Raw genomic sequence first — 24126 nt, 5'->3', positions numbered from 1 at the left:
GGAGGAGCAGGCGGCGGGGAGGCCGGCCCTGAGAAGTGGTGGAGGGTGGTGGTTTAAGCTGCCGGCTGTATATTTGTATGTGGGATCTCCTGAATTAAGCAAGCTGGAATAAAGATGTAGTGTGAGCTGGTGGAAGGAGGGGGACGGAACAAGGAGCGTGCTGTGCTGAGGAGGGGAGGGGAGAGGGCTGGACGGACGCACCAGGCTGACTGAGATCTGAGGGGGAGACGAAGACGGAGGGTCCACTGGGTCAGGAAGGTAAAGCCTTTAATTAGACGCTTTGCACTGAGAGACAATTTCCTTACAATGTAAAATCAACTGGAATAAGAGACACAAGAAGGTTGAGGCTTAAGATCTGATGAGCTGAAGTGAAGATCAGGTTAAAATGTGAGTCAAGCTGCAGCAGGAGGTGACGGTTGGGGGAAAGAGAATGAATGAAACTATTCAAAGAGACGAACGTGTTCAGGAGGGACTGAGCGGAAAGTTTGAGTCAATTTGGGACAAGTGACCTTAGAGCTGAGTTAGAGGAGAGTGAGAGGAAGAAGGATTTGTTTTTATATTCTTGACTCTGAGTGAGTTAATAATTAAGAGATGTGATTTATTCATCTCTTTAACAAGCCTGAAGAAATTAAAGAAAACTGCTGCTGTTTCTACTAATGCTGAGGGAAGCTGTAAAACCTGTAGAGTGTGTGTGTGTGTGTGACTTGTGTGTGTCTGTGTGTGTCTGTGTGTGTCTGTGTGTGTCTGTGTGTGTCTGTGTGTGACTGTGTGTGACTTGTGCCTGTGTTGCCTCTGGCGTCTTCTCCATGTGCTGCTCTTGGACGGTAACGGTTGGGAAATGAACGCCTCAGCTGCGACTGTTTGTCGGCTGCTGGCGTCTCTGGAGGAAAATGCTCGGCCTGTCTGGTTTTTCCGTGGCATCACTGCCATCACAGGTCCAGTGCTGGACCTGCTGAGGAAGAGGAGAACGTCTGGTGTCCTTCATGTAAACCTGCTGAGGTTCGTGAGGCTGCATCAGGTGAAGCGATGAAGATTAAACCTACGTCTCTGTCCTTCCGTGGCAGCTCTCAGATCAGCGAATCATTAGCTCCGTCCGTCTGAACTTTGATTTTCTCCACAACTGCTGGAAATTCAATGAAAAAAAAAAAAATACGGCTAAAAGTTATTAACTCACGATCCAATTAAAAATTAGATTTGCCTCCAACGTTCCTGAATCTCTTGAGTCGTGAGGTCGCCACTAGAGGGCGGTGTTCGTACGGACTCCTCGTGGACATTGTAAACACTGGGCGCCATTGGGCTCAGATGACATCATCAGTTACTGAAAAAACAAATCACATGACAAGTTTTAGAATTTCCGCCAATATCTCTCGATATTAAAGAATATGATAAAACGACTCTGAAGCAACATTTGTTTCTGCGCCGCTGTCAGCCACCAGGAGGCGATCAAGATGACGTGGCTTCACCTTTGGGATCCGACATGTCATCCGTCTTTATTTACTTTAATTGGTTGAGAAGGCAGAGTTCTTGTTTCCAGGACATTTTGTCTTCATCTCTGGACAGTAGGAGGAAGTAGAAGTGATGACATATAAGGAAGCATGAGTCCATGTCTCCTTCATGTCCTGTTTCCTTACGTGTCCTCTTCGTCCTCTGTCTTCCTCCACCAAACTAAGGTGATCATGTTGGTTGAACATGCGGCCGCACTCGAGCTCAGTTTCTTACAAATCATAAATCTTTGAGTATTCGGTTAAAGGTGTTACATACTTTGTCCGACTCTGCTGGAGTCAGTGGTGCAGAATGGCAGATGTAACCTGGGGCCTAATTGCTCCTGCACCCCCCCCCCCCCCCATCCCCGTCCCTCACTAATCCCAGCTCCCATCATGACAACGACCCCTTCAAGAGACTGTGGCCCTCTAATGAAAGAGTCCACGTTACTGTCCGCTCGTTATCTGCTCTGTGGCCTCGGGGCTTTCAGACCACTCCACCTCAACACGCTGCCAGAATCCACCGCAGACGTCACTCTGAGCAGAGGCTCTTTTGTCTGTGGCAGAAATATGTTTTATACACAATTCCCCACAGGGAAAAACAGCAAAAACATCCATGATGATGTTTTCTAACAAAGAAATAGACCCGACTGCTGCCGGTGTGTTGATCAGATCGTCAGGAGGAGCAGGGGCGGTGATCTAAAGCTCACAGGGACACAACTCATCATCTGAACCAAACATCTGCTGCTGGTTGGCAACTCATCATCAATCCAGTTTGGAGGACCGTCCTAGTAGAAAGGGACATTCACCATCTCGTCCTATTTCCAGTCTCCTCCTTTGTGTTGAGGTTGAAGCAGAGGAGAAACTTTTTACAACCAGAGCCAATAAAACCCGATAATTTAATTTAAAATATAATTAAGGCCTGAACACAGTTACAGAATAAAGCCACAGTTATTACTCAACAAATCCAAAACCGACGAGAGGAGAGAATGAATAGAAAACAGCAAATATGGAAGAGAATATGACGAACTTCTCATATGTGTCTGTGCAGCTGTTGAATATTTAAGAGATCCAGATTTGTATTCGTGTCTGTACCAAATCTGTCCCTGAACTGATTCTTTTTGAAATCAAATTGGTAAAAATATCCTGAACTGCCTCGGTTCTTTCTTGGCCCATGTTTCTCTAGTTTTTGTGAAATCAAACAAAGGGACCGGGGTGAAAATGGAACGTCCTTGGTGGAGGTGATGAAACACTGCCAGTGGAAACCTGTAATGGTTGTGATGACACATGAAAACAAAAAAAAAATCCCCAAAACATTGATTTACAAAATTAAATTCTTCAAAATCCTTTTTCTGTCAGAATTTGAGAATCACAGGAGAGTTCCTCGTGCGGAGCACAGATACGTGGAGAAAGTGACTCTGTGCCAGTAAATGCACATTTGTGTGTCCACATCAGAGCGGTGGATAAATCTGAGTGTACGGATATAAACATCAGTCTGTCTCTGCCGCCTGGGCCTGGCCAGGTGAAGGCAGGAGGTAATTTCATTAATGAAAGGACGGGATTGTTCCTCTGGTTCAACTGCTCCTGAGCACCGGCCAAATCCTGACGGGCCTTTATTTAGAGCTATTAACCTGAGGAGAGGAGGAGGGGAGGGCTGAGGGAGGGAGACGAGAGGAAAGAGACGAGAACAGACGTTCAGGAAGTGTTCGATTGTGAGTTCTTCCATCTAAAGCAAATTAAAGCTGCACTGAGGTCCAGTAACATGTGCGAGTGAATCCCTGTGAGAACACAGCAGGAAACTTCACAGAGAGCGAGTGGACATGAAACCGGAAGAATCCAAATATCTCAGGATGAAGACGAAGACGTCCGCTTGGAAAGACGAGGAGATTCGAGAGGTTTTGGTGATAAGGGTGGTGTTGATGTCCTGCAGATAAAAACTCCTTCCTGAATGTTTCAGACATTTTGAAATCTGCTGAGTGAAAGACAAACTCTGGTCACATGACGTATAAACTCTCTCTCACAGCCCTTGTCACCAAAACCTCTCAAATGTTGTTTTCTTTGCAAGTTGACGTTTTTAGTCGGTGTCTCGTTCTCGTCATGGACACGCCCCCTCGTTTTCCTCTCGAGGGCTCACTCAGATGCACATTTTACCGGAGGGGGGTGGGAAAGTCTCTGACTCGTCCTCACATGCAGCCCCTTCAGGAAAATGTCTGGACTTAACTACATGTCTGGAAGCAGCTTCAGTGTTTTAACGTCAATAAACGTTTTTGAAAGAGTTTGACGAGATATTATTCTGGACAGGATGTGGCTGTTTACGATATATATATATATATATATATATATATATATATATATATATATATATGATAGGTATATGATGGTTCTCGTGCTGGAATCAGCTGCAGCGATGTGACGTCTTCCTCCTGAAAGCAGCAGCAGCAGCGAACCTTTCTGTCGCCTCTCGAGCTGCTGTCAGAGGCTCTCCATGATGTCAGAGGCTCTCCATGATGTCAGAGGCTCTCCATGATGTCAGAGGCTGATGAAAGTGTTACAGTGGAAAAAAACAGGAAATGACACTTGGGTCAACTATTGAAGGGTTACAAGCTTTCTTAGTCCAGAGGCATGTATGACCTGTCTGTTGATTCTGGAGCGTTCCTGTTCTGGATAACGAGCTCAGCCTCCTCTCCTGAACATGTGTGATGTGTCCTGATATTTCCCAATGAATCATGAATGAGGTGAATAGAATTGGGCCGAGTACAGAACCTTGAGGAACCACGTGAGGAACTTGAGGAACCGATGTGATGAATAAGATTGAAAAAAGTTTTGGATGGTATGTGATGGTCTTTGGTGTCACAGATGACTCTAACCTCCTCCTCCTCTTCCTCCTCCTCCTTCTCCTCCTCCTCCTCCTCCTGCAGATGCCCTCCCGCTGCAGGAACACGCTGAACATCGTGGTGACCACCCTTTTCGCTGCGGTGGTCCTCTTCACCATCCTGCTCGCCTACGTCACAGGTTAACACCGACCTCAGGAGAATGTTTACGAGAATCAAAACTAGTGAAGTTCATGTTTTTTTAAAACTTGCTTCCCCCCGTGTGTCTTTGATTCAAAGGCTACCAGTTCATCCACACTGAGCAGCACCACCTTTCCTTTGGCCTCTACGGTGCCTTCCTCTCCCTCCACCTCTTCCTTCAGAGCCTCTTTGCCTTCCTGGAGCATCGGAGGATGAGGAGCCCCGCTCGGCCTCAGCACCTCCGCCGCTCCGTGGCCCTCTGCATCGCGGCCTTCCAGGAGGACCCGGACTACCTGAGGAAGTGCCTGCGCAGCATCCGTCGGATCTCCTTCCCCGGCCTGAAGGTGGTGCTGGTGGTGGATGGGAACCGGCCCGAGGACCGCTACATGATGGACATTTTCCAGGAGGTGATGGGGGGTGCCGACCAGGCGGGCAGTCTGGTGTGGAAGGGCAACTACCACAGCGATGGGAGCGGAGGAGGAGGCGTCAGCGGCGGAGGGAGGAGCACGGTGCACATGGAGGAGGCGGCACGAGTCGCTCGGCTGGTCAGAGGCTGTCGATACTCCTGCGTCATGCAGGAGTGGGGGGGGAAACGAGAGGTGATGTACACGGCCTTTAAAGCCCTGGGAGACAGTGTGGACTACGTGCAGGTGAGAAAAGAGAGAGCACGTACTGTACGACTGCATTTACAGAAAACTGGAAAGAATGGATGGATGTATAGATGGATGGATGGATGGATGTATAGATGGGTGTATAGATGGATGGATGGATAGATAGACAGAAATTCAACAGATGCAGTGATTTCTGATTAGATCTGTTGTCTCGGAGGTAAATTAAAAATCCATCAATGAATTCAACAAATGTTCTGATTCACGTCAGCAGACAAACTATACTCTTCACCATTCCTCCACTCTTGTTCTACAAAGACGACGAACAATGAAAGAGTGAGAGAAGACCCACTGGTGCTGCACCATCTGTCTGCCTGTTTGTTCACTAACGTATAAATGGCTCTGCTGTCGATGGCGTGGTTCCATTGTGGACTCTTTGAATTCTGTGTAGAGATTGTAAATGTTGCACACTTGGAAACAGAGAGACGTCGTGCAGGAGGAATGATCCCTTTGTTTCTGGAATCCAGACGAACACGGACACGAACGTGAACTTTAATTGAATGAACGTACTATTATGATATCAGGTTAACGTTAATACGATCATGAATGAACAAAATAATAGTCTAAAACAATTCAGTTATCATGGGGGTGGGGTCTGTTGTCCATTAAAACGTAAAGATATGCCAATTAATTAATTATCAAACAAATAAAAGACATCATCTCTCACAGTCAGACTCAGACTGAAGAACGATGCGTCTCCACGTTCCACAAAATTAAGCCAAAATATCTCGGGCGGGGGCGTTGCCATTCTGCACTGATGATGTCATTTGCAGCCAGAGTCTGTGCAGTGATCGAGGCGCCGTGGTAACGAGGTTGATTCACGTTCTCGACCAATCACGAGTCAGTCTCCGCTGTCAATCATGACGTTTCGCCCAAACTGATCACAGACATGAACACTTGAACAAACCTGAACTGACAGGTCCGTGTCCCATCTGCTAACCCGGGGGAGTCAAAGTTTTTATCTGTACATCAGCGAGTTCAGACCTAGCTGAACATTTTCATTCATCACTCCTATGTTTGCGTAGGCACCTTGTTTACCCACAGCACCACCTAGTGACCACCACTGAAATTACTCCAAGACTCACATTAGTTGCAAACTTCACGAAGGCTGTGATCTGTGTAAAAACTTAACGTCGACAAAAATAATCCCATTACACAAAGTCCTGAGAGGAAACTGATCTTCATTCATCCTCACGCTAATTAAATCTGTGTCTGTGCTGCTTCGTGCTGGAGCTCAGATTCGTCTGCATGAAATCGATTCAAGACAGGAAACTGAACTTTTACTCGCTATAAGTAAAAACTAAATACAAGTAGAATCATTCCGAACTGATGGATCTGCTCTGGACGACCCTCTTGTTCTTCCAGCTGTGGCGACCTCTGCACTCTGTGGGTCAAAGGTCATTTCCAAACCTCTGACCGGCTGCACGGTTACGACGAAGCAGCTGGGATCTCTGTCAGCAGCCGCTCATTTCTCTCAGGGATTTACAGCAGTGACACACCTGCAGCCTGAACGTGACCGAGGCCTGTGTGTGTGTGTGTGTGTTAATATTGTTACCCTGTGTGTTTGTTGTTGTGTGTTTTCCAGGTGTGTGACTCCGACACAGTCTTGGATCCAGCCTGTACCATAGAAATGCTGAAGATCCTCGAGGAAGATGCGATGGTGGGAGGAGTTGGTGGAGACGTGCAGGTGAAATATATATTTATTGCTTTCACTCTAAACCCTGCGCTCACACTTGAAACTGTGCACTTGCACTTAGATTTTCCTGCGCTCAAGCTTCTGCATTTTTCCTCCTGTGCTCTCACTCTCGCTTCTGTTTATACGTGAAACATCTTGTTATGACCCTTTTGATGGTAAAGTGTCGAGGGATGTTTGAAGGGCCTAACGCTGCGCAGCGCAGGGTGTGTGGTGTGGCAGCAAGTAAACAAACCAAGGTTTCGGTAAAAGGAACGATAATTTATTATACAAAAATAAACGCCACAGGGAACAAGGGAACTATGAGCGGTGCCCAAGCAGAGAAATCATAAATCACAACGTGCAGTACTAAGCTAGTGCAGCAACTCTCTACGCTATCACAGAAACAGAATCCTAAGCTGCTCTACACGTAATAAATACATGGAGTGGCACCTACTCCTTACCGAGTGAATGCTAACAGGTGTAAGGCTACTTGGTGGAAATGTAAACCCATGGGTGTCTTATCTGTTCACCTGTCCCCTGTGCGTGAGACAGAACTGAACAAAAACACTGCACGAGTACAGACCACCAAACAAGGAATACAGAAACAACACAACTCTGTACTCAAACACAACACAGAAAACACAGATAACCAACAACAGTACCCCTCTCTCCCTCCCTCTCTCCCTCCCTCTCTCCCTCCCTCTCTCCCTCCCTCTCTCAAAAGAGGCTTCGCACGAACACAGCACACATATATATAGGTGGCGGTGGAGCCCTCTGATTGGCTGACAGGGCCAGTGGGATGATTGGACACAGGTGGGCTTGATTGACTGATCACCTGGGGAGAAAACAGAGGAACCGAACACACATACACCACACGGACACAAGGGGGAGACGTAACACATCTGCTCGTGGATTTCTTTGCGAAAAACAAGTCCATCAAAATTAAAACAGAATGTCTGGTGTAGTGTTGACAAATGAAATTGTACCGACCTCGTTAAGGTTACTTTTGGTGCTGTTCCAATAAAAGAGGATAGAGAACTTCGGTTTTTTTTGCTAGTGACAGTGTTTTCATAACATAAAGATTTTACTTGAGACCCTTGGTTCTACTTTTGGACAGTCTTCCAGGAGAAGGTAACTCCAAAGAAGCAGCATGAGCACGAGAAGAACATCTGAAGCTTTAGCGCATGAAATCTGAGTGTAAGCTCGCAGTCTGAGCAACAGCACATCTAAGCACAAGCTGTTTGAGTGCAAGTGCAGATTGAAAGCTTTAACAAATGTGAAATCAATATAATAAAATAGGAAAAATAAAAATGCCCTCTTACCTTTTTTCTGTCTTTCTTTTCTCCAGATCCTCAACAAGTACGACTCGTGGATCTCCTTCCTCAGCAGCGTGCGCTACTGGATGGCCTTCAACATAGAGCGAGCCTGCCAGTCCTACTTCGGATGTGTCCAGTGCATCAGCGGCCCCCTGGGGATGTACAGGAACTCTTTGCTCCAGCGCTTCCTGGAGCCCTGGTACCACCAGACCTTCCTCGGCTCCAAGTGCAGCTTCGGCGACGACCGCCACCTCACCAACCGGGTGCTCAGCTTCGGCTACAAGACGAAATTCACGGCGCGGTCGCAGTGCCAGACTGAGACGCCAACACAGTATCTGCGTTGGCTCAACCAGCAGACTCGATGGAGCAAGTCCTACTTCCGCGAGTGGCTCTACAACGCCCTGTGGTTCCACAAGCACAGCCTCTGGATGACCTACGAGTCTGTGGTCACCGGGTTCTTCCCCTTCTTCCTGGTCGCCACCGTCATCCATCTCTTCTACCGCGGACGGCTCTGGAACATCCTGCTCTTTTTATTGACGGTGCAGCTGGTCGGGATGGTGAAGGCCACCTACGCCTGTTTCCTGCGCGGCAGCCTGGTCATGATCTTCATGTCGCTCTACTCTCTGGTCTACATGTCCAGCTTGCTCCCTGCCAAAATATTTGCCCTGCTCACCATCAACAAGGCGGGATGGGGCACCTCAGGGCGCAGGAAGATCGTTGTCAATCTCATTGGCGCCGTGCCCGTCACAGTGTGGGCGATGGTGCTGCTCGGAGGTGTGGTGTACACCGTCTACTGCGAAACACAGGAGCCATTCAGTGAGACAGAGAAAGCCTTGTTGATAACAGGGACGATACTCTACGCCTGCTACTGGATCATTCTGCTGGTGCTCTACCTCGCCATCGTAGCCAAACGCTGCAACAAGAGGGAGGAGCAGTATCACCTGCCGTACGCGGAGGCATAAACCCTTTACCCAGAGAGACTGGTGGGACCTCCGCACCACATTTCACTGCAGTGTGATCCCAGTGAGGTCACGTCGACCCCGTGCACTGCTGGAGCGATGAGCTGTGGACCAGCCACCGTCACAGCTTCATCACTGGTGCTAAAAAGGTGTGAATCTCAAATCTGAGCAGCAGGAATCGAATCGATTGGTGGGAGGCGGGGAGATGATGCACAGAGCGCTCCCACTCATATCATCCTCAATGGTGCTTCACTTTAAAAAAAACAAACAAACCAAACGGACCTGAACCAGGTTATAAAGTGATCATACAATGCTCAGAAGAACATGTATGGGTGCAGGTTACCTGTGATAGCAACCGAAGTGTGAAGCGTGGTGCTTTTAATAAATATAAAGCAGGACAACGGACAAAATAAGAGACAAAGAGGTTTTAGTTACTAGTTTTAATGTTCTTCATTTTAGAGAAGATGGAATAAAATGTAATAGAGCCACATTATAAACACAATAAGTTCTCTTAGATTAGTCCAGCAGCTCTTTCCCAGATGGGATGAGGGAACGTTCAGGCGTTGGCGTAGAGCCGGAAAGAGGATAAAGTTTAAAGTCGCTGCGGAACCGAGATCTGGTTTAGCGTAAATTAATAGATGTGGATTTTTCTCTCGAGGCAAACTTGTGTTGGTTTAAGTTAAAAACATATTAAATGTACTTCATGACAAATCTTCACAAAACTACAGAGATGATCGGAGAGAAGAAAGAACTGAAGGCAAATATCGAGTTCAGGTTTTTACTGATAAAAGCAATATTCTGCATTGAAAGAGGCGGTGAGCGTTCTGTTGGAATTACTCAGCAGCTAAAGTAATGAGTTACACTTCTCATCACTTTCATATCTCACATGTGGCTTCCTTTATATATATCACATGTCTGGAAACAGAAAGTGACGAGGAATGATGACGGAAACCCATTTTCACCAGTTACTGTAAAGAAAGATGTAAAACGATGCTCCTCCGCTTCCTCCCAGAGCCAGAACATCCAGGATTCGAGCCCCGGAGGCATCATTTGAAAACCGAGTCTGTGCCGATACTCGGCCAATCGATAGTTTTCATCTTCTGCTCAAATAAATCGCATCATTCTGCGTCACCGTCGAATCCAGTTTCCACTTCCTGCTGCTGTCAAAAAAAATGAAGCCAAAATATCTTACACATGGGCGCTGCCATTTTGCCCTAGTGATGTCATTTGTAGCCAGTGTCTGTGCCGGAGCGGAGGCCACGGTTTAGAGGTCGCGTTGTTACGCGCGCTCGACCAATCGTGAGTCAGTCTCAGCTGTCAATCATGACGCATCACCACGTGTTAATATCTTGTACGACTTTTTATTTTAACAACAAGATGGTTCGGCTTCACTTTTGGGAGCCGTTGTGTCGGCCATCTTTATTTACAGTCCGTGATTTTATCGTACATGCAGACATGTAAGTGTGAGACGTTCTGTCACTTCCTGGAGGCGTCGTGTAAAAACCTCCATCAGCCGTGAACAGCACAATCATCACCGTGTTTTCGTGGAGCAGCTGGGATTCACCCGACCAGACAATCTGAAACGTTTCCATGTGACCTGCAGGGGTATTTTTGGTGCTGTTGAGCAGTGTCAAACCTGTAACTTATTGCCGTTCAGGCGTGGTCATCTTTCAGTTCACCAGAGGGGGGCGTAGTTTCATTCTAGCGAATTTGTCGTAACTGTATATGGTTGTTTTATATATTGTAAAGTTGCCAAATTCTGTTTCTGTGACAGTAAAGTTTTACTACTGGACTCTGTCGTCTCAGCTGGACGTTTGTACGAGCAGACTTCGTTCATTCATCGCATCAACACGAGTAAAGACTGAAAACCAAAGACGAGAGATTTGATTCCACTGTTTTTACGATGTTTTTATTATTTACCTTCACCAAACCAGTTATTTATCATCAGCGTTTGTTTGTTTGTTTGTTTGTTTGTTCTTCGGCGGGATTAGGGCTCGGTCACACACACATGAATGTGAAGCATCGATCGCAGGTCAAAGTTCACCAAACTCCACATGAAGCTGAAACTCGCCACAGGAAGTTTTGTTCCTCGCTCGCACAGATCAGAAGCAAAGAGAAGCTGAAGGTTCATCTCTCGAAAATTCACGTATGTGTGACCAGGCCTTTGTGCACAAGGACGCTGGAAGTAGGGCTGCAGCACCCCCTGCTGACACGTGTCTGTATGACGTCTGTGAGTTTTATCTGATTTTACATCAAACTCCGTTTTTAAAAAAATCCAACGTGCGAGCAGCATCAGCGTTAACGTCTGTGGACATTTCCTGAATTTGTTCCATTAAATAACTTTGACTTTGAGCGGGATGTGTACGTTTAAACTTGAACTCTTCTCGAGGAAACACACTGTGCATTAAAAGTTCATCGAGCAGCGAAGCCACAGATCACGTGTCTTGATTTCCTGCTTTTCTCTCTGTGTATCACAGGATATTGGAATTTTCCTAAGTCATTAAAAATGCATTCTGTTTCAGACACAATCCGCCCATTCATGCCAAACACTGATTTAAATTTCAACGGCTGCATTGACATTTCTCCTAAAGCTAAAGATATCTTAAGTTCACTACTTCATAGTTCATTTACAGAAATACATTTTCAAACGTTAATGGGACCAGAACATCAGTGTTTCACCATTTTAAAATAGTTTCAGGTTTGAATCAGTTTCCGTTGTGAAGATGCTGAGGAACCGAAGTGAGAAGCTTGAACAAGACGAAACTGTTACAAGATTTAATTTGAGCAGAAATACAGTTTTCTCTGTTTTCTCTTTACAACCATTGGTGCAGCTGAGGCCAGATTGTCAGGAATAAATCCCCCTTGTACTTGTACAAGTACTTCCTATGAATCTGAACGACACGAGAACAAGATCTTTCACCGGTGAAACAATACTTTTATACCAAACTGAAAATAATCTCTTCTTTTGGCCGAGGATTTAGTTCATGTTTTCACCTCTGTCCCTTAGTTGATTTGTTTATCAGCAGGTTATAAAGAAACTTTTGAAAGTTTTACAGGAAACTTAGAGGAACTTATTTATTTATCACTCGTGAGATAAGGCAGTTTTTCAGTGTTTTACTTTTCCCAGGGAATAAAACATCCAACATGGTTAGAGGAGCGATATCTAGAATGTGAATTTGTGCAATTAGTTTCTGATCCAAATAAAAATCAAGATTAAGACGTAAAATAAAATAAAAAATCTGGATCTGACAGAATGAATGATGTTTTCTAAAGAGGCAGTTAAACCTGAGCTGATGTAATCTGTCAGGGGACTGTTGGGCCTGAGCGGAGGTTTGTGTTTTACTGACTGGAATCAAACCTGGGCGGTTATAAATAAATGCTGGGAATCTTAACCACTGGGCCACCGCACACACGCCAGTCAACCGTCCACCTGAGGCTCAGCGTGAAGTCTGTGTGATGTGTGTAGATATTTGGACGTGTGATGAAACGTGTGTCACTTCTGCTGCCTGGTGAACTTAAACACTCTTGTTTCCCAGCAGCGGAACATGAACGTGCTTTTATTTGATCTGAGTGAAGACGTCTTTACAGAAGCTGTGAATGAAAACCAACATTATGTCACCGAGGTCAGTGAAACACACGAGTCACTGTTCCACCGGTGATGACTGAGCGTTTAACAACGTGCTTCTAGGTTTGACTTTAAAAACACGTAGGCAGCTCCAGAGTGTGTGTGTGTGTGTGTGTGTGTGTGTGCGCAGCAGCTCAGTGAATCACTTCATTTACTCTCCAAGAAAACTTGCCCACGTCGAGTGTTTCACCTCGCTGTGGGCGTCGCCCTCCTCCAAACAAAAACACACACGCTGTGAAAGTTTCTGGAGGCAACAAGACTGCGTCAGTTTGTTCAAACCTTTCCAACAAAACCTTCTTTGAGCCGTTCGGTCTCATTAAATACCCTGAAGGGAACAATGTGCTGCTCTGAGACCTGATTTATTTTCAGGTGATAGAAACCAGGAAGGTGATTCGGATGTTTTCAGACTCAATTGAAGGACGATTAGATTCATATCTTGTTTTCTTTGACGTCACTCACAACAATATAGTTTGAATCCTCAGATATTGTTGAGTGACAGAATGGAACATTATCATCATTATTATTATTATTAAGTGACTCTCGTAATGTAGAGGGACGGTGGTCCACACTGCAGCCTGAGGTTTACCTCCCCTCACTGTGCTGCAGTGATCCAACGATCCAACCGTCAGAAACTTTCACTCGTCTTCTCTGGAAACAGCAGAAACGAGCGTGAGCAGCATCTGTAGGTGAGACAGACGAATGTTCCTGACTCGATAGTGTCTTTAAGAAGGTTCACACTGGTTCTATGTTTTTTTGTTGTTTTTATATTTTTCCATTCTAAAAGTTCAAATGGATGAAACAAAAAATAAATGAAAATATAACCTCAGTATCAGTAATAACTGATAAATATCAATTCCTCCACAGAATTCTTTATTTTACTACAATTTTATCCCAAATATTTTTTTTTCAAATTGCAAAAACCTTTGAAACAGCATTTGGTTCATAGGTTTTTCCAGAAGAATCTCAGGAAAACTTGTGAGAGTCTCTTTGTCTCTCGTTGGAATCAGGTCAAAGATTCGACAGCAGTGATCAACATAAGGTTCAGTGGGTCGGGTTTGTTGACCTCTGACCCCGTGAGTCGCTCTACACCTTCTTGGGCACATTCGTGATGATGGGTTTGGGGCGAGTCTTAAAGATCAGCTTCCGTTTGATGATGGCCGACACGTAGTAAGACTTGGAGGTGGAGCCCGGCTGGTCCGTTTCCATAGGAACCTGTGTGACATCATCGTCGTTGCTGTCTCGGGCGTCCTGCTCGTGGTCGGAACGCTTGGTGAGGACGGCAAAATGTTTCTCCAGTTTGACCTGCTTCCCGTACAGGATGTGATGTCCTACAATCAGCACTGGCACCCCCTGGTGGAGAGAGGAACACAGAACTGTTAGAGTAAAATGATTCTGTTCCATCAGGGGGTAAAAACTCCGACATGTTGAGACTTCATAAGAGTTGGAAACCAAACACAGACATGTAGAACTACTGCAATCGATTCTTTTCATTTCCCATCGGTTTATCTATCGTGTGAGAAACGAGATTTCAGAAAATCCTCAAGCTAGAAGCAGAAATTTGTCCAGTTTTGCGTCTGTAAACATTGTAAATCTTATTTCCTTGACCTCTTTGGTGTAGAGCAGGTCTCCCATCACATTTCCTGCCAGGCCGGAGTTGTGTCTGGACACCACCTCTCCCTGAAGCTCCACCAGCAGCCACTCAGGAGAACTGCTGCCATCCACACTGCCTCTGAAAGAGTAATTGTTTGTCTTAATTGAATATAATTAATTATATTCACATTATGAAAACATATGTAAGATAATTAATCCAGAGAGCAAATTTACAGAAGCGGATTGCATTGACTTGAAAAAAAAAAATCTTTCTGAGTAATTAATTTTTTTGTTTGTTTTTTTGAATAATTTTTTTCTGTTTTTCTAAAAAAATTGTCAGAAAAACAGAAAAAAAATATTCAAAAAAATTAATTATTCAGAAAGAGGGGTTTTTTTTTAAGTGAATACAAAACGCTTCCGTACAGATGACTCACACAGTTTTAACAATATGATAAAAAGTTGAATTTAACCTGAAAACGTCTGTTTTGACTGTAGCTCCCACGTGTTCTCTTGTATTTAGTCTGCCGACACTTTTCTACATGATTTTATTTCACAGTGATTAAATGAGGATTTAGATTTACTGTCTTAAAAAAGCTCAAACTTAGAGAAAACGCGGACACGTGCAGAGTTTGTTCTTCACGCTGAATGAAAAGTAACAACACAACATTTCAATGAGCTGCTGGTTTCAACCTCTTTATATCTTTATATCTTTATATATTTACAGTCTAAGGTTTCAACAGATTCAAGTGGAAGTTAGTTCAGTTTTTTACCTGATGACGATTTGAACCATTGTCCCGGAGGAACGTGACGTCGTTTAATGTTTATATCAACGTTCACATTAATATTAAACTAAAATACGTTAAAATCTTGTTCGTTCATAAAAAAACTGATTCAGCAGCTTCGAGCGCCAACTAGTCAACAGCGTTTCCCGCGTCACCGCGACGACGCGTTTCCGTTTCCTGTCCTCGGTGGATCAGTTCCGGGTTGGAGCAGCTCAACGTGGTTGCTGGAGTTTCTCCGGTTTGTGGATAAACTTCGTGGAGGAGCTGAAGGAAAAACACGGTTCGTGACGTTTTATTCAGAGTTTCACTGTCGATGAAGTTTATGAACTGTGACGTCAGAAGATCCGCGAGTTCACCGGGAGGGGGGGAGCAGCAGCGTGTTTACATGGGGGAGAAACGTGTTCACAGATGTTTACATGTGTTTTAACAGTGTCCTCCTCCCTCAGTGAGACATGGGGGAGTTCACGGTTCATCGTGTTCGATTCTTCGACCACATGCCCGCTGCGATCCGGGCCCTGGCCTTTAACAGCGGCTCGGAGCGGCTCGCCCTGGCCCGGGCCGACGGAGCCGTGGAGGTGTTCAACTTCACCGACAACTACTTCCAGGAGAAGGTAGGAGCCCCGTGATCTACACACACACAGAGGCTCGGACTCCACACGAACTGGCTTTTTCAGTGCGCCGTATTACAGAGAGAGGTTTGGTGTCACTGTTTAGAATCCCAGGAACATTCTCCTTCCTGTGCACTGATGCAGAGAAGCCAAGGAACCTTAAACTGTTGTATTTGTTAATGGAGTTTTGTGTAACTCTGTCTCCCACCCATTAAATCACCCAATCCTTGAGATTAGACCTGTTCAGGCCCGGCATCGAACACCCGTCCTGTGTCACAATCACCACATCACAGTCAGAGGTGGAGACTCGTGACGCCACATTATTTTTCCTGATCTGTGAACGAGGGATAAAGACGTCACTGGTTTCGCTGTTTATCATCGTTAACTTCCAGACGTTCAGTCGTTCCGTCTCCGTTCAACCAAAGTGAACAGGTCACAGAACTGGACCGATCATCTCCTCACTTGCTCGTGTTGTTATTTATCTGGCGCCCAGGTGATTCCAGGACAGGACGGCAGGACGGTGGAGGCTCTGTGTTGGGTGGGTCGGCGTCTGTTCGCTGCTGGTTTGAATGGAGAGATCACAGAGTACGACCTGGAGAACCTGCGGCCCAGATACACAGTGGAGGCGTACGGAGGACCGGTCTGGACCATCAGCGCCAACAGCCAGGGATCACTGCTGGCGGTCGGTCGAGTTCTTGTGCATTTTACACTCGATTTGCTCAGATTCATCCACACAAGGACCAAAGTCTGCTCGGTTTTAATCGAGCGAATGTTTTCTGAGACAGGTCGGTTGTGAGGACGGGACAGTGAAGATGTTTGAGATTCTAGAGAAGACGATCCAGTTTCAGAGAAACCTCGACAGGCAGAAAGGTGAGAAACATCTGATTTCTATCCATCACTCCATCATTTTGTTTACACTTCTGTATTTGTGTGTCTTCCAACACCTTTATCATTTTTCTCTGGATGTGGTCTTCCAGGACGTATTATATCTCTGTCCTGGCATCTGTCTGGTTCTCTGATCGCTGCCGGCATGATGGACATGATCCGGATCTTTGATGCTGAAACAGGTGAGTCGATTTGATCCCGAAGTGATGTGAGCTCACGACCTGTTCTGAATAGAATAAACAATCCAGAAGTGCGTCTCTTTATCATAAGATTCTGTCTCTGCTCTCTCTTCTGCTGCCGTCAGGACGAGCCACACACAGACTCCTGGTGGACAGAGGTGTCGGGACGTCCAAGAGCCAGGAGGTGGTGGTGTGGAGCGTCGTCTTCTTGTCCAATCACACAATCATCAGCGGCGACTCTGCGGGAAAAGTCCAGATCTGGGACGGACACACGGGAACTCTGGTCAGAACTCACCTGGTTTCTAAGTGGGACGTTCTGGCTCTCGCTGTTTCACAGGTAAACATGTGACTGAAGTTTGTGACACGACTTCCAGACACTTTTTTCAAGTACAGAAGAAATGATGTTAAACTTTGCTCAACAGGATGAGAGCAGCGTCATCGCCGGGACGTCAGAGGGAACCGTCACCCAGTTCCAGTTCATCTCCTCTGCGGCTCAGCAGGACAAAGAGTGGGTCAGAACCAGGACCTTCAAAAACCACTCGCATGACGTGAGGGCGCTGGTCCACACAGAGACCGCGGTGGTTTCTGGAGGTCGGTGTTGAACCCCCTGTTTTCTGTTTGATATATAAAAACTTATGTTCATGTGTAATTTAGAGTAATAATGATTCTGGACAAGCTGGTTATTTTGTTAATATTAAACTTTACACCAAGTTTATTTTCTTCTATCTGCAAATGTTCCGTTAATATTTTCGTTCGTCTGTAACGGAAACGTGACTTTGAAGAATTGTTCAACTTAGTTATCGTAACTAAAACAATGAACCCGTGAGAACTGTGACCGATCCGAGTTAGTCGTCATAACGATGGTGATCTTTTGTTTGTCAGGCATGGACACCCAGCTGGTAGTGCGCCCCCTGCTGGACAAGGTGGAGAAGAACACCCCGGAGTCGTCACTGCGCAAAATAGCTTTTCCACACGTGAGTCCAGCTCCTGTAGTTTCTTATTATTTAAAGATCATCATGTAAACATATGTGAGACTGATTTTCTTCTCCTCCTCCGTGTAGAGGAGTCTGGTTTGTTGTGCTAAGAAAGCAGGACGGCTGCTCTTCCAGTTCCCTGAACATTTAGAGTTGTGGAGATTAGGAGAGAGCGACGGACACGGTGAGACACACACACACACACACACACACACACACACACACACACACACACACACACACACACACACACACACACACACACACACACACTGATCTGATAAACGAGAGGTAACGAGTCGTGTGTATCTGACTGACTCGTTGTTGTGGTGTAATTATTGTTCTGGTGTCTGTGTGTTTACAGGACGAGTTGGGGACAGTTTGCCTGTGAAGAGGAAACCAGAGAAACTGATCCACCTGAAGAGGAAGGTGTGTCTCTGTGTGTGTGTGTGTGTGTGTGTGTGTGTGTGTTAGAAACCTGACTTCAGTGCAGAAGCTCAACTCTTCTTTTTTCGTTGATGATATTGAGACTTGTGTCCTGTGACCTCTGCAGGGAGACGATCAGATCTGCTGCAGCGCTTTGTCTCCGTGCGGCGGCTGGATCGCCTACTCCACCGTCTCCAGTGTCCGTCTGTACAGAATTCAGGACGACAACAACAACATCAGCGTCACCAAGGTCCTTTACAATCACTGAACCATGAAAACTCACTTTAATCAAGTAAAGAAGTTGTAAAGTCTTGATTTCATAACTTGTTCATGTGTGTGACATTTCTGACTTTAGTAAACTTCTCTGTGTCCATGGTTTCAACAGAAAAACGGTTTTAGATCATTAGATAAATGTAGTTGATGTGTGTGTTATTGATGTGTTAAATATTTAGTGTAATCTCACTCCTCCGTCTCTGTCCAGGTGTCCAAATTACCCAAGAGCCTTCGCTCTGTGCACCAGCTCTGCTTCTCCCCCGACTCCTCCAAACTCTTTGCCTCCTCCAGCCACTCCTCCGTCATCGTTGTCGCCCTCAACCAGTCGGAGTGCAAATACCTTTCTACCCTCAAACCCAAGTCCGGTGAGTGGATCACAATGACACACTCGCTAAACCCTGCAGCTCTGTCCCTGCAGTGTGTCACTGCCTGTGTTTCACCTGCAGGCTCCAGGCAGCCGGTCCACCTGCTGTCTGCCAGCGAGGACGGGAAGTGGCTCGCTACAGCGAACACGGACTGTGAGGTCCACGTCTACAACCTGTGCAAGCTGAAGGTCGGTCACAACTTAACGTCCTCGTCTCTGTCCGATTTAACCCATAAAGATTCAGTGAGGAACTCATCTGTGTGTGTGTGTGTGTGTCTGTAGCTTCACTGCACAGTTCCAGTGTACGGCTCCTGTCCCACTGCTTTAGCCGTCAATCCTGTGACCAGCAACCTCGTCACCGTGCACGCTGACCAGCAGGTAAACGCACCGTCAGGGTTTGTCCAACGTTGTTTAAATAACAGTAATAACCTGTCACAGTTCAAGTCAAACACACTCCGCAGGTCTCGTGACGGTGTCTTTGTGTGTGTGTGTGTGTGTGTGTGTGTGTGTGTGTGTGTGTGTGTTTTGTCGTGTGTGTGCAGATCTTTGAGTTCTCCCTGGTGCAGAAGGAATACACCGAGTGGAGCCGGAAGCTGCAGAAACAAGGGCTTCACTCTCTGTGGCTGGAGCGAGACACGCCCGTCACCCACGTCACCTTCAACCCCAGAAACCCGGATCACATCATTCTGCACGACACCTACATGTTCTGCATCATCGACCAGAGTCTGGTACGTGAGCACTTTATTAGGAACGCTGTGCAGTTCCTCCCTCTGTCACAGGAGGTCAGTCCTGAGCCGGCTGGGGCTCAAACGAGTCACAGGATTAAAAACTTGTAAACTTTCATATTTAAATAAAAGTCTTGACGGTTACAGTCCAAGACAGTTTGTAATGAATGTCGATTATGTTGTGTTCTGGTTTTAGCCCCTCCCTGAAGCCAAGACTCCGCTCTACAACCAGATGATGCTGAGGAGTCTCCCCGAGGCCGAGAGGATCCGACACAGTCACGCCTTCAAGATCTGTAAGAACTTCAAGGTACGTCAGCGCACAGGAAATCTCCGTCAGCTAATTCTGACTTACGCTCACGACCAGTGACGAGATGGCGGCACACGTCTCCAGGTGGGAGTTTGTGAGACGAGTTGTGTCCGTGCATCGATCCTCTCTCATGAGTCAAAGACGATTCGTTACAGAATATAAATGTTTACTGTAATAAATCTAATCTCACATGATCTGTGAGAGACCGTGTTTAAAATCCTGCTGATGTTTCACGTTGTCTCGTGTTTCACAGCATCTCCTGTGTGTGAGTTTACTGGAGGACCTGTCTCTGGTGGTAGTGGAGCGCCCTCTACTGGACATCGTGTCCCAGCTGCCTGCTCCCGTCCGGCAGAAGAAGTTTGCCACATAAATGAACTCAAGCAGGTTTTTCTCAGACCAGAAAAACCCACTTTAACCGCGACCTCCAGAATCAACAAGTTTCAACGTGTGAACACTTTGTAAAAAAAAAAAGTTTCCTTAAGTAATAAATGGACAATTTTACTGTCGTTATCGTTTGGCTTTTGAATTTGTCACAAAACCCTCGGACGTCAGTGATAACAGAGAAACAGTGAGACCACATATTCTTAAATAATCGATATCTTTATTCATTCTGCTTCAAAGAAGCTCCACGTTTACGTCTGTGACAGACTCAAAGTCCCACTGGGACAAAACATAAATAAATAAGAAACCCTCCTCATCCATTCATGAGCAAGTGCAAAACAAATAGATAATTATTCAAATATTATTAGCTGTTAAATTATTAGTTTTATAGAACTATACAATAGCCACTTTCTTCGATGACAAGGTCATCAATATGAAAACAAGTGCATGATAAAATACCCAGTTTACAGGAGCAGTAAACCAGAGGACACGGGTCCACAAAGACCAACAACAGCACACAGGCATCGATTATCACGTCATTGATAATAATAAACAGGTGGATGAACTTGTGAAGGTTTGTATTTGACCTCCAGCTGCTCGTGAAGGACGTCCGACCCCTGAGAGAAAACTTGGAGGCTTTAAATAAATAAATAGAAAGTAGTGGTGTGTTCAGGGTCAGGGCAGAGTGTAGTGTTTCCCTGTGGCAGCGGTGGCTCCTAAGAGGAATTGTATCTGATGCAGGTACAACCCACAGCGACCTCCACAGTGACGGGCCTCAGGTAGTATTTCTTACCGTCGCTGCAGAGCTCCCTCCTCAGGAACACTCGGCTCTGCAGCACGGCGACGGAGTTGTAGTTGTGACTCTCTGTGGGCGGATTCTTGCCCTGGATCAGGATGCATCCTGAACACAGACACTGAGCCTCAGAGTAGCTGACGGGGAAGTGATCCTTCATGGTTCTAGTCCTGCAGAGCAACAGGACGAGTGTGAGCAGCTGATTATAACAACAACTTCAAACCTTTAAAATGAGCTTCAGAGAGACGACGAAAACACGAAGCAAACGAACACAACTTCATTTAGAATCAAAGACAGGACGAGAAATAATAATAATAATAATATAGAATCAAAGACGGGACAATAAATAATAATAATAATAATAATAATAATAAATAATCTGTTGTGTGGCCGAGTTAATGAAAAAAAAAGATTTCTAATTGAAATCCTGTTTCACAGATAAATAGATTAATATGTAGAAATACACAGATACAGATCAGAGGAATACCTGTAACAGATGGATGGACTATAAATATACAGATTATATATAAACTAATAGATTTAATATAATATAAATAGATATAATATAAACTTTTAGATATAAATAGATTATAAATAAATAGATAAATAAACAGATAATATATAAACAGATAATATATAAATAGATTATAAATAAATAGATCTATAAACAGTTAATATATAAACAGATAATATATAAATAGATTATAAATAAATAGATTATAAATAAATAGATATATAAACAGTTAATAAATAAACAGTTAATATATAAACTGATAAGAGTTTACGCAGCACTTTGCAGTGAGTGACGTAATGGATGGAGACGGGACTTCCCCTACGGGCGCGGTCACACCTGCGCGTCACCGCAGCTCTGTGACAGACATTCACGATCGCGTGTGGCGCGTGCATGTGCAGGACACGCCAAATGCAACAGGTGAGCGTGCACGCGCACTCACGCATCCCTTCAGCCGAATGACGTCAGACTTTTGCGCGGCGTAATTCCATCACACGCAGGTATTTTTGCGCGTCCCCGCGGAGTTTCTACCCGGATACAAGTGACCACGTGAAGAGTTCAAATGATTATAAAGAAATTAAACTTTTAATTTAATTATCTATGAATTAGTGTTTTCACGGTTTAATGTCACGGTGACGTCAGCTTTGCAAATAAGACTCAGACTTATTGAACTTGATTTAGTTTCTCATCTTCATCTTCCTCATCTTCATCAACCATGAAATTTAAAACAGTGTTTTCCAGTGTGACTCATCACGAGCTTTTATTCCACTGGATGCATTAATGTACACATCCGTTCTCACATTTAAAATAATAAAGAAAATAGTAAAGGATCGTTAGAGATCACACTGATGCTGCAGGAGGAGAATCATCATCTTTCTGTTAAATGAGATTTTAAACTAATTCCCCTGAAGCTCAGAGGGAATCGAACAGCGGCGAGCTTTTCACAGAGAAAACTCCTGAATGACCCAAGTTTAAAATCCACAACACTGTTAAATATTAATCTGGTAATTCCCACATATTTGCTCATTCGACTTCGCACCAACGAGATTTTTTATAACCTGAAGTTTCTTCTTCATGAATCAGCGGGTGGATGGACAGCTTTACTCACACGTATCTCCAGGGCGACACGGACCGGTCACTGAGCTCCACCGGCCGCTGCTGGTACAGCTCCACCGGGCAGGACGCGGGAGAGTCCGCCGCCGCCGCCGCTGCAGGGGACACGTCCAGAGGACGCGGGTAGTGCGTCCTCAGCTTCTTCTCCGCAGCCTCGTCCAGGTCCTGCTCCTCGAAGCACCGGTTCATCTTACAGCTCCACACCGGGGAGAGCAGCAGGGTGAGGCCGAGCATCAGCATCAGCTGGGGATGGAGGGGGAGAGATTGGAGGGTGAGGAGGGGGAGAGGTGAAGTGATGGAGGAGGAAAAAAAAACTGAGTCTCACACTCACCTGCGTCAAGTCCATCCTGAGCCTCTGACTGTCAAGACAGGTGAGGAGCAGGTGTTAAACAGGTGAGGAGCAGCTGAGGAGCAGGTGAGGAGCAGGTGTTAAACAGGTGAGGAGCAGCTGAGGAGCAGCTGAGGAGCAGGTGAGGAGCAGCTGAGGAGCAGGTGAGGAGCAGGTGTTAAACAGGTGAGGAGCAGGTGAGGAGCAGGTGTTGTGCAGGAGCTGATCCTCTCTGTTGTAACTAACCACCAGGCTCGTGCGGTGAGTATTTATGGAGCTCATCTGGGAAAAACCGGCGGCACGAGGAAGTGGAAACGAGTTTATAGTTTCTTCAGTGAAAGTGAACGCACACGCACACACCCACGCAAACACTTCTACTACTTGCCAAACTTTGATGTACTTGTTTAGGATGGAAACTAGAATATATATATATTGTATAAAGATAAACAGTCTTTACACAATATATGTAAAGCCTGAAATATACATGTATATATGTATATATATTTCTTCACATATTTGTTTGAGCAGGACAAATATTGTTTGTTCTTATTTATTAATTCCTCATTTATAGATTTATTTGTTAAGATCCATGATTGGATTCAACTCGATGTACAAATAACATCAGACTGAAAACAAAAATCTAATTCTTCTGTTTACTTCAGAACTTTGAGATCAATTTTATTCTATTTATTCAGCAACGTAAAAACTTAAACTAGATGTACGTGTAAAAAGTAAAAAGTTAAATAAAGTGCACGTATTGATGTGTTTACATATTTCACTCAGAAATAGAAGATGACTAAGAGAAACCTTTAGGTTTATTTACACACAACAGAAAAAAGAGGAAGAACCTCGGATCTGTGAGGTTCAAACCTGAAGCAGAACAAAACGACTCTTCACAGAATCAGAGAAGTTTCAGGACCACTGTGATTTCTGATGACGTCATTTGTTTGGAAACAGGATGTTTGATGGGACATCACGACTCATTAGGATTATTTGATCCGCACTCGGGTGAAGCAGATAAGGTGACGGCCATTGTTGGAAAACCTTTGTGCTCACGGCTCGAGAAAGAATCTTTGTGTGGAGGCTGAGGTTGTGTAACGACTCCGAGGTCTCAGGGATCGTTTGATGTGTTGATGTGTCGTCCACGTGACA

The 24126-nt window shown here is 45.3% G+C and overlaps 4 protein-coding genes across 5 annotated transcripts; 2 read left to right on the top strand and 2 right to left on the bottom strand.

The window, feature by feature from the left end:
• The first annotated feature begins 118 nt into the window (after nt 1-118).
• On the top strand, nt 119-9254 carry has3 (hyaluronan synthase 3). The gene is made up of 5 exons (XM_069528916.1): nt 119-258; nt 4400-4493; nt 4592-5142; nt 6746-6847; nt 8184-9254. The coding sequence occupies exons 2-5, from the start codon at nt 4400-4402 to the stop codon at nt 9111-9113; spliced, it is 1677 nt and encodes a 558-aa protein (XP_069385017.1). The 5' UTR covers nt 119-258; the 3' UTR covers nt 9114-9254.
• A 4330-nt stretch (nt 9255-13584) lies between these two features.
• Nucleotides 13585-15286, bottom strand: chtf8 (CTF8, chromosome transmission fidelity factor 8 homolog (S. cerevisiae)). The gene is made up of 3 exons (XM_069528918.1): nt 15096-15286; nt 14341-14464; nt 13585-14085 (listed from the first exon to the last, which is right to left on the bottom strand). Exons 1-3 carry the CDS (start codon nt 15113-15115, stop codon nt 13819-13821), a joined length of 411 nt encoding a protein of 136 aa, XP_069385019.1. The 5' UTR covers nt 15116-15286; the 3' UTR covers nt 13585-13818.
• On the top strand, nt 15247-20354 carry utp4 (UTP4 small subunit processome component). Of its 2 annotated transcripts, none has more exons than XM_069528914.1 (17): nt 15247-15387; nt 15554-15718; nt 16209-16397; nt 16501-16585; nt 16693-16782; nt 16905-17116; nt 17202-17370; nt 17662-17753; nt 17841-17937; nt 18118-18182; nt 18307-18429; nt 18661-18817; nt 18899-19005; nt 19099-19194; nt 19359-19544; nt 19738-19848; nt 20102-20354. In XM_069528914.1, exons 2-17 carry the CDS (start codon nt 15560-15562, stop codon nt 20216-20218), a joined length of 2055 nt encoding a protein of 684 aa, XP_069385015.1. In that variant the 5' UTR covers nt 15247-15387; nt 15554-15559; the 3' UTR covers nt 20219-20354. The 2 variants fall into 2 exon arrangements, with proteins under 2 accessions (XP_069385015.1, XP_069385016.1); XM_069528915.1 differs by having other exon boundaries at nt 15248-15387; nt 15538-15718.
• Nucleotides 20355-20427: 73 nt separating this feature from the next.
• Nucleotides 20428-23353, bottom strand: il17c (interleukin 17c). Its single transcript, XM_020112925.2, has 3 exons — nt 22978-23353; nt 22642-22889; nt 20428-21192 (listed from the first exon to the last, which is right to left on the bottom strand). Exons 1-3 carry the CDS (start codon nt 22990-22992, stop codon nt 20946-20948), a joined length of 510 nt encoding a protein of 169 aa, XP_019968484.2. The 5' UTR covers nt 22993-23353; the 3' UTR covers nt 20428-20945.
• Between the last annotated feature and the right edge of the window lie 773 nt (nt 23354-24126).

The sequence above is a fragment of the Paralichthys olivaceus genome, chromosome 7 (genome assembly GCF_024713975.1).
Source record: "Paralichthys olivaceus isolate ysfri-2021 chromosome 7, ASM2471397v2, whole genome shotgun sequence".
NCBI lineage: Eukaryota > Metazoa > Chordata > Actinopteri > Pleuronectiformes > Paralichthyidae > Paralichthys > Paralichthys olivaceus.
Note: the sequence above shows the minus strand (reverse complement) of the source record. Positions and strands in the feature narration are given on the sequence as shown.

Bases quoted from the DNA above. Each gene is read 5' to 3' on its own strand.
- has3 (XM_069528916.1), top strand. From the start codon at position 4,400: ATGCCCTCCCGCTGCAGGAACACGCTGAACATCGTGGTGACCACCCTT. The intron at 4,494-4,591 runs GTTAACACCGAC...TTTGATTCAAAG, and splicing joins CCTGCTCGCCTACGTCACAG to GCTACCAGTTCATCCACACT. The intron at 6,848-8,183 runs GTGAAATATATA...TCTTTTCTCCAG, and splicing joins GAGTTGGTGGAGACGTGCAG to ATCCTCAACAAGTACGACTC.
- chtf8 (XM_069528918.1), bottom strand. From the start codon at position 15,115: ATGGTTCAAATCGTCATCAG. The intron at 14,465-15,095 runs GTAAAAAACTGA...TTACTCTTTCAG, and splicing joins ATGGTTCAAATCGTCATCAG to AGGCAGTGTGGATGGCAGCA. The intron at 14,086-14,340 runs GTCAAGGAAATA...TCTCTCCACCAG, and splicing joins ACCTGCTCTACACCAAAGAG to GGGGTGCCAGTGCTGATTGT.
- utp4 (XM_069528914.1), top strand. From the start codon at position 15,560: ATGGGGGAGTTCACGGTTCATCGTGTTCGATTCTTCGACCACATGCCC. The intron at 16,398-16,500 runs GTCGGTCGAGTT...TTTCTGAGACAG, and splicing joins GCCAGGGATCACTGCTGGCG to GTCGGTTGTGAGGACGGGAC. The intron at 17,938-18,117 runs GTGAGACACACA...GTGTGTTTACAG, and splicing joins AGGAGAGAGCGACGGACACG to GACGAGTTGGGGACAGTTTG.
- il17c (XM_020112925.2), bottom strand. The intron at 21,193-22,641 runs GTGAGTAAAGCT...GTTGCTCTGCAG, and splicing joins GTGTCGCCCTGGAGATACGT to GACTAGAACCATGAAGGATC.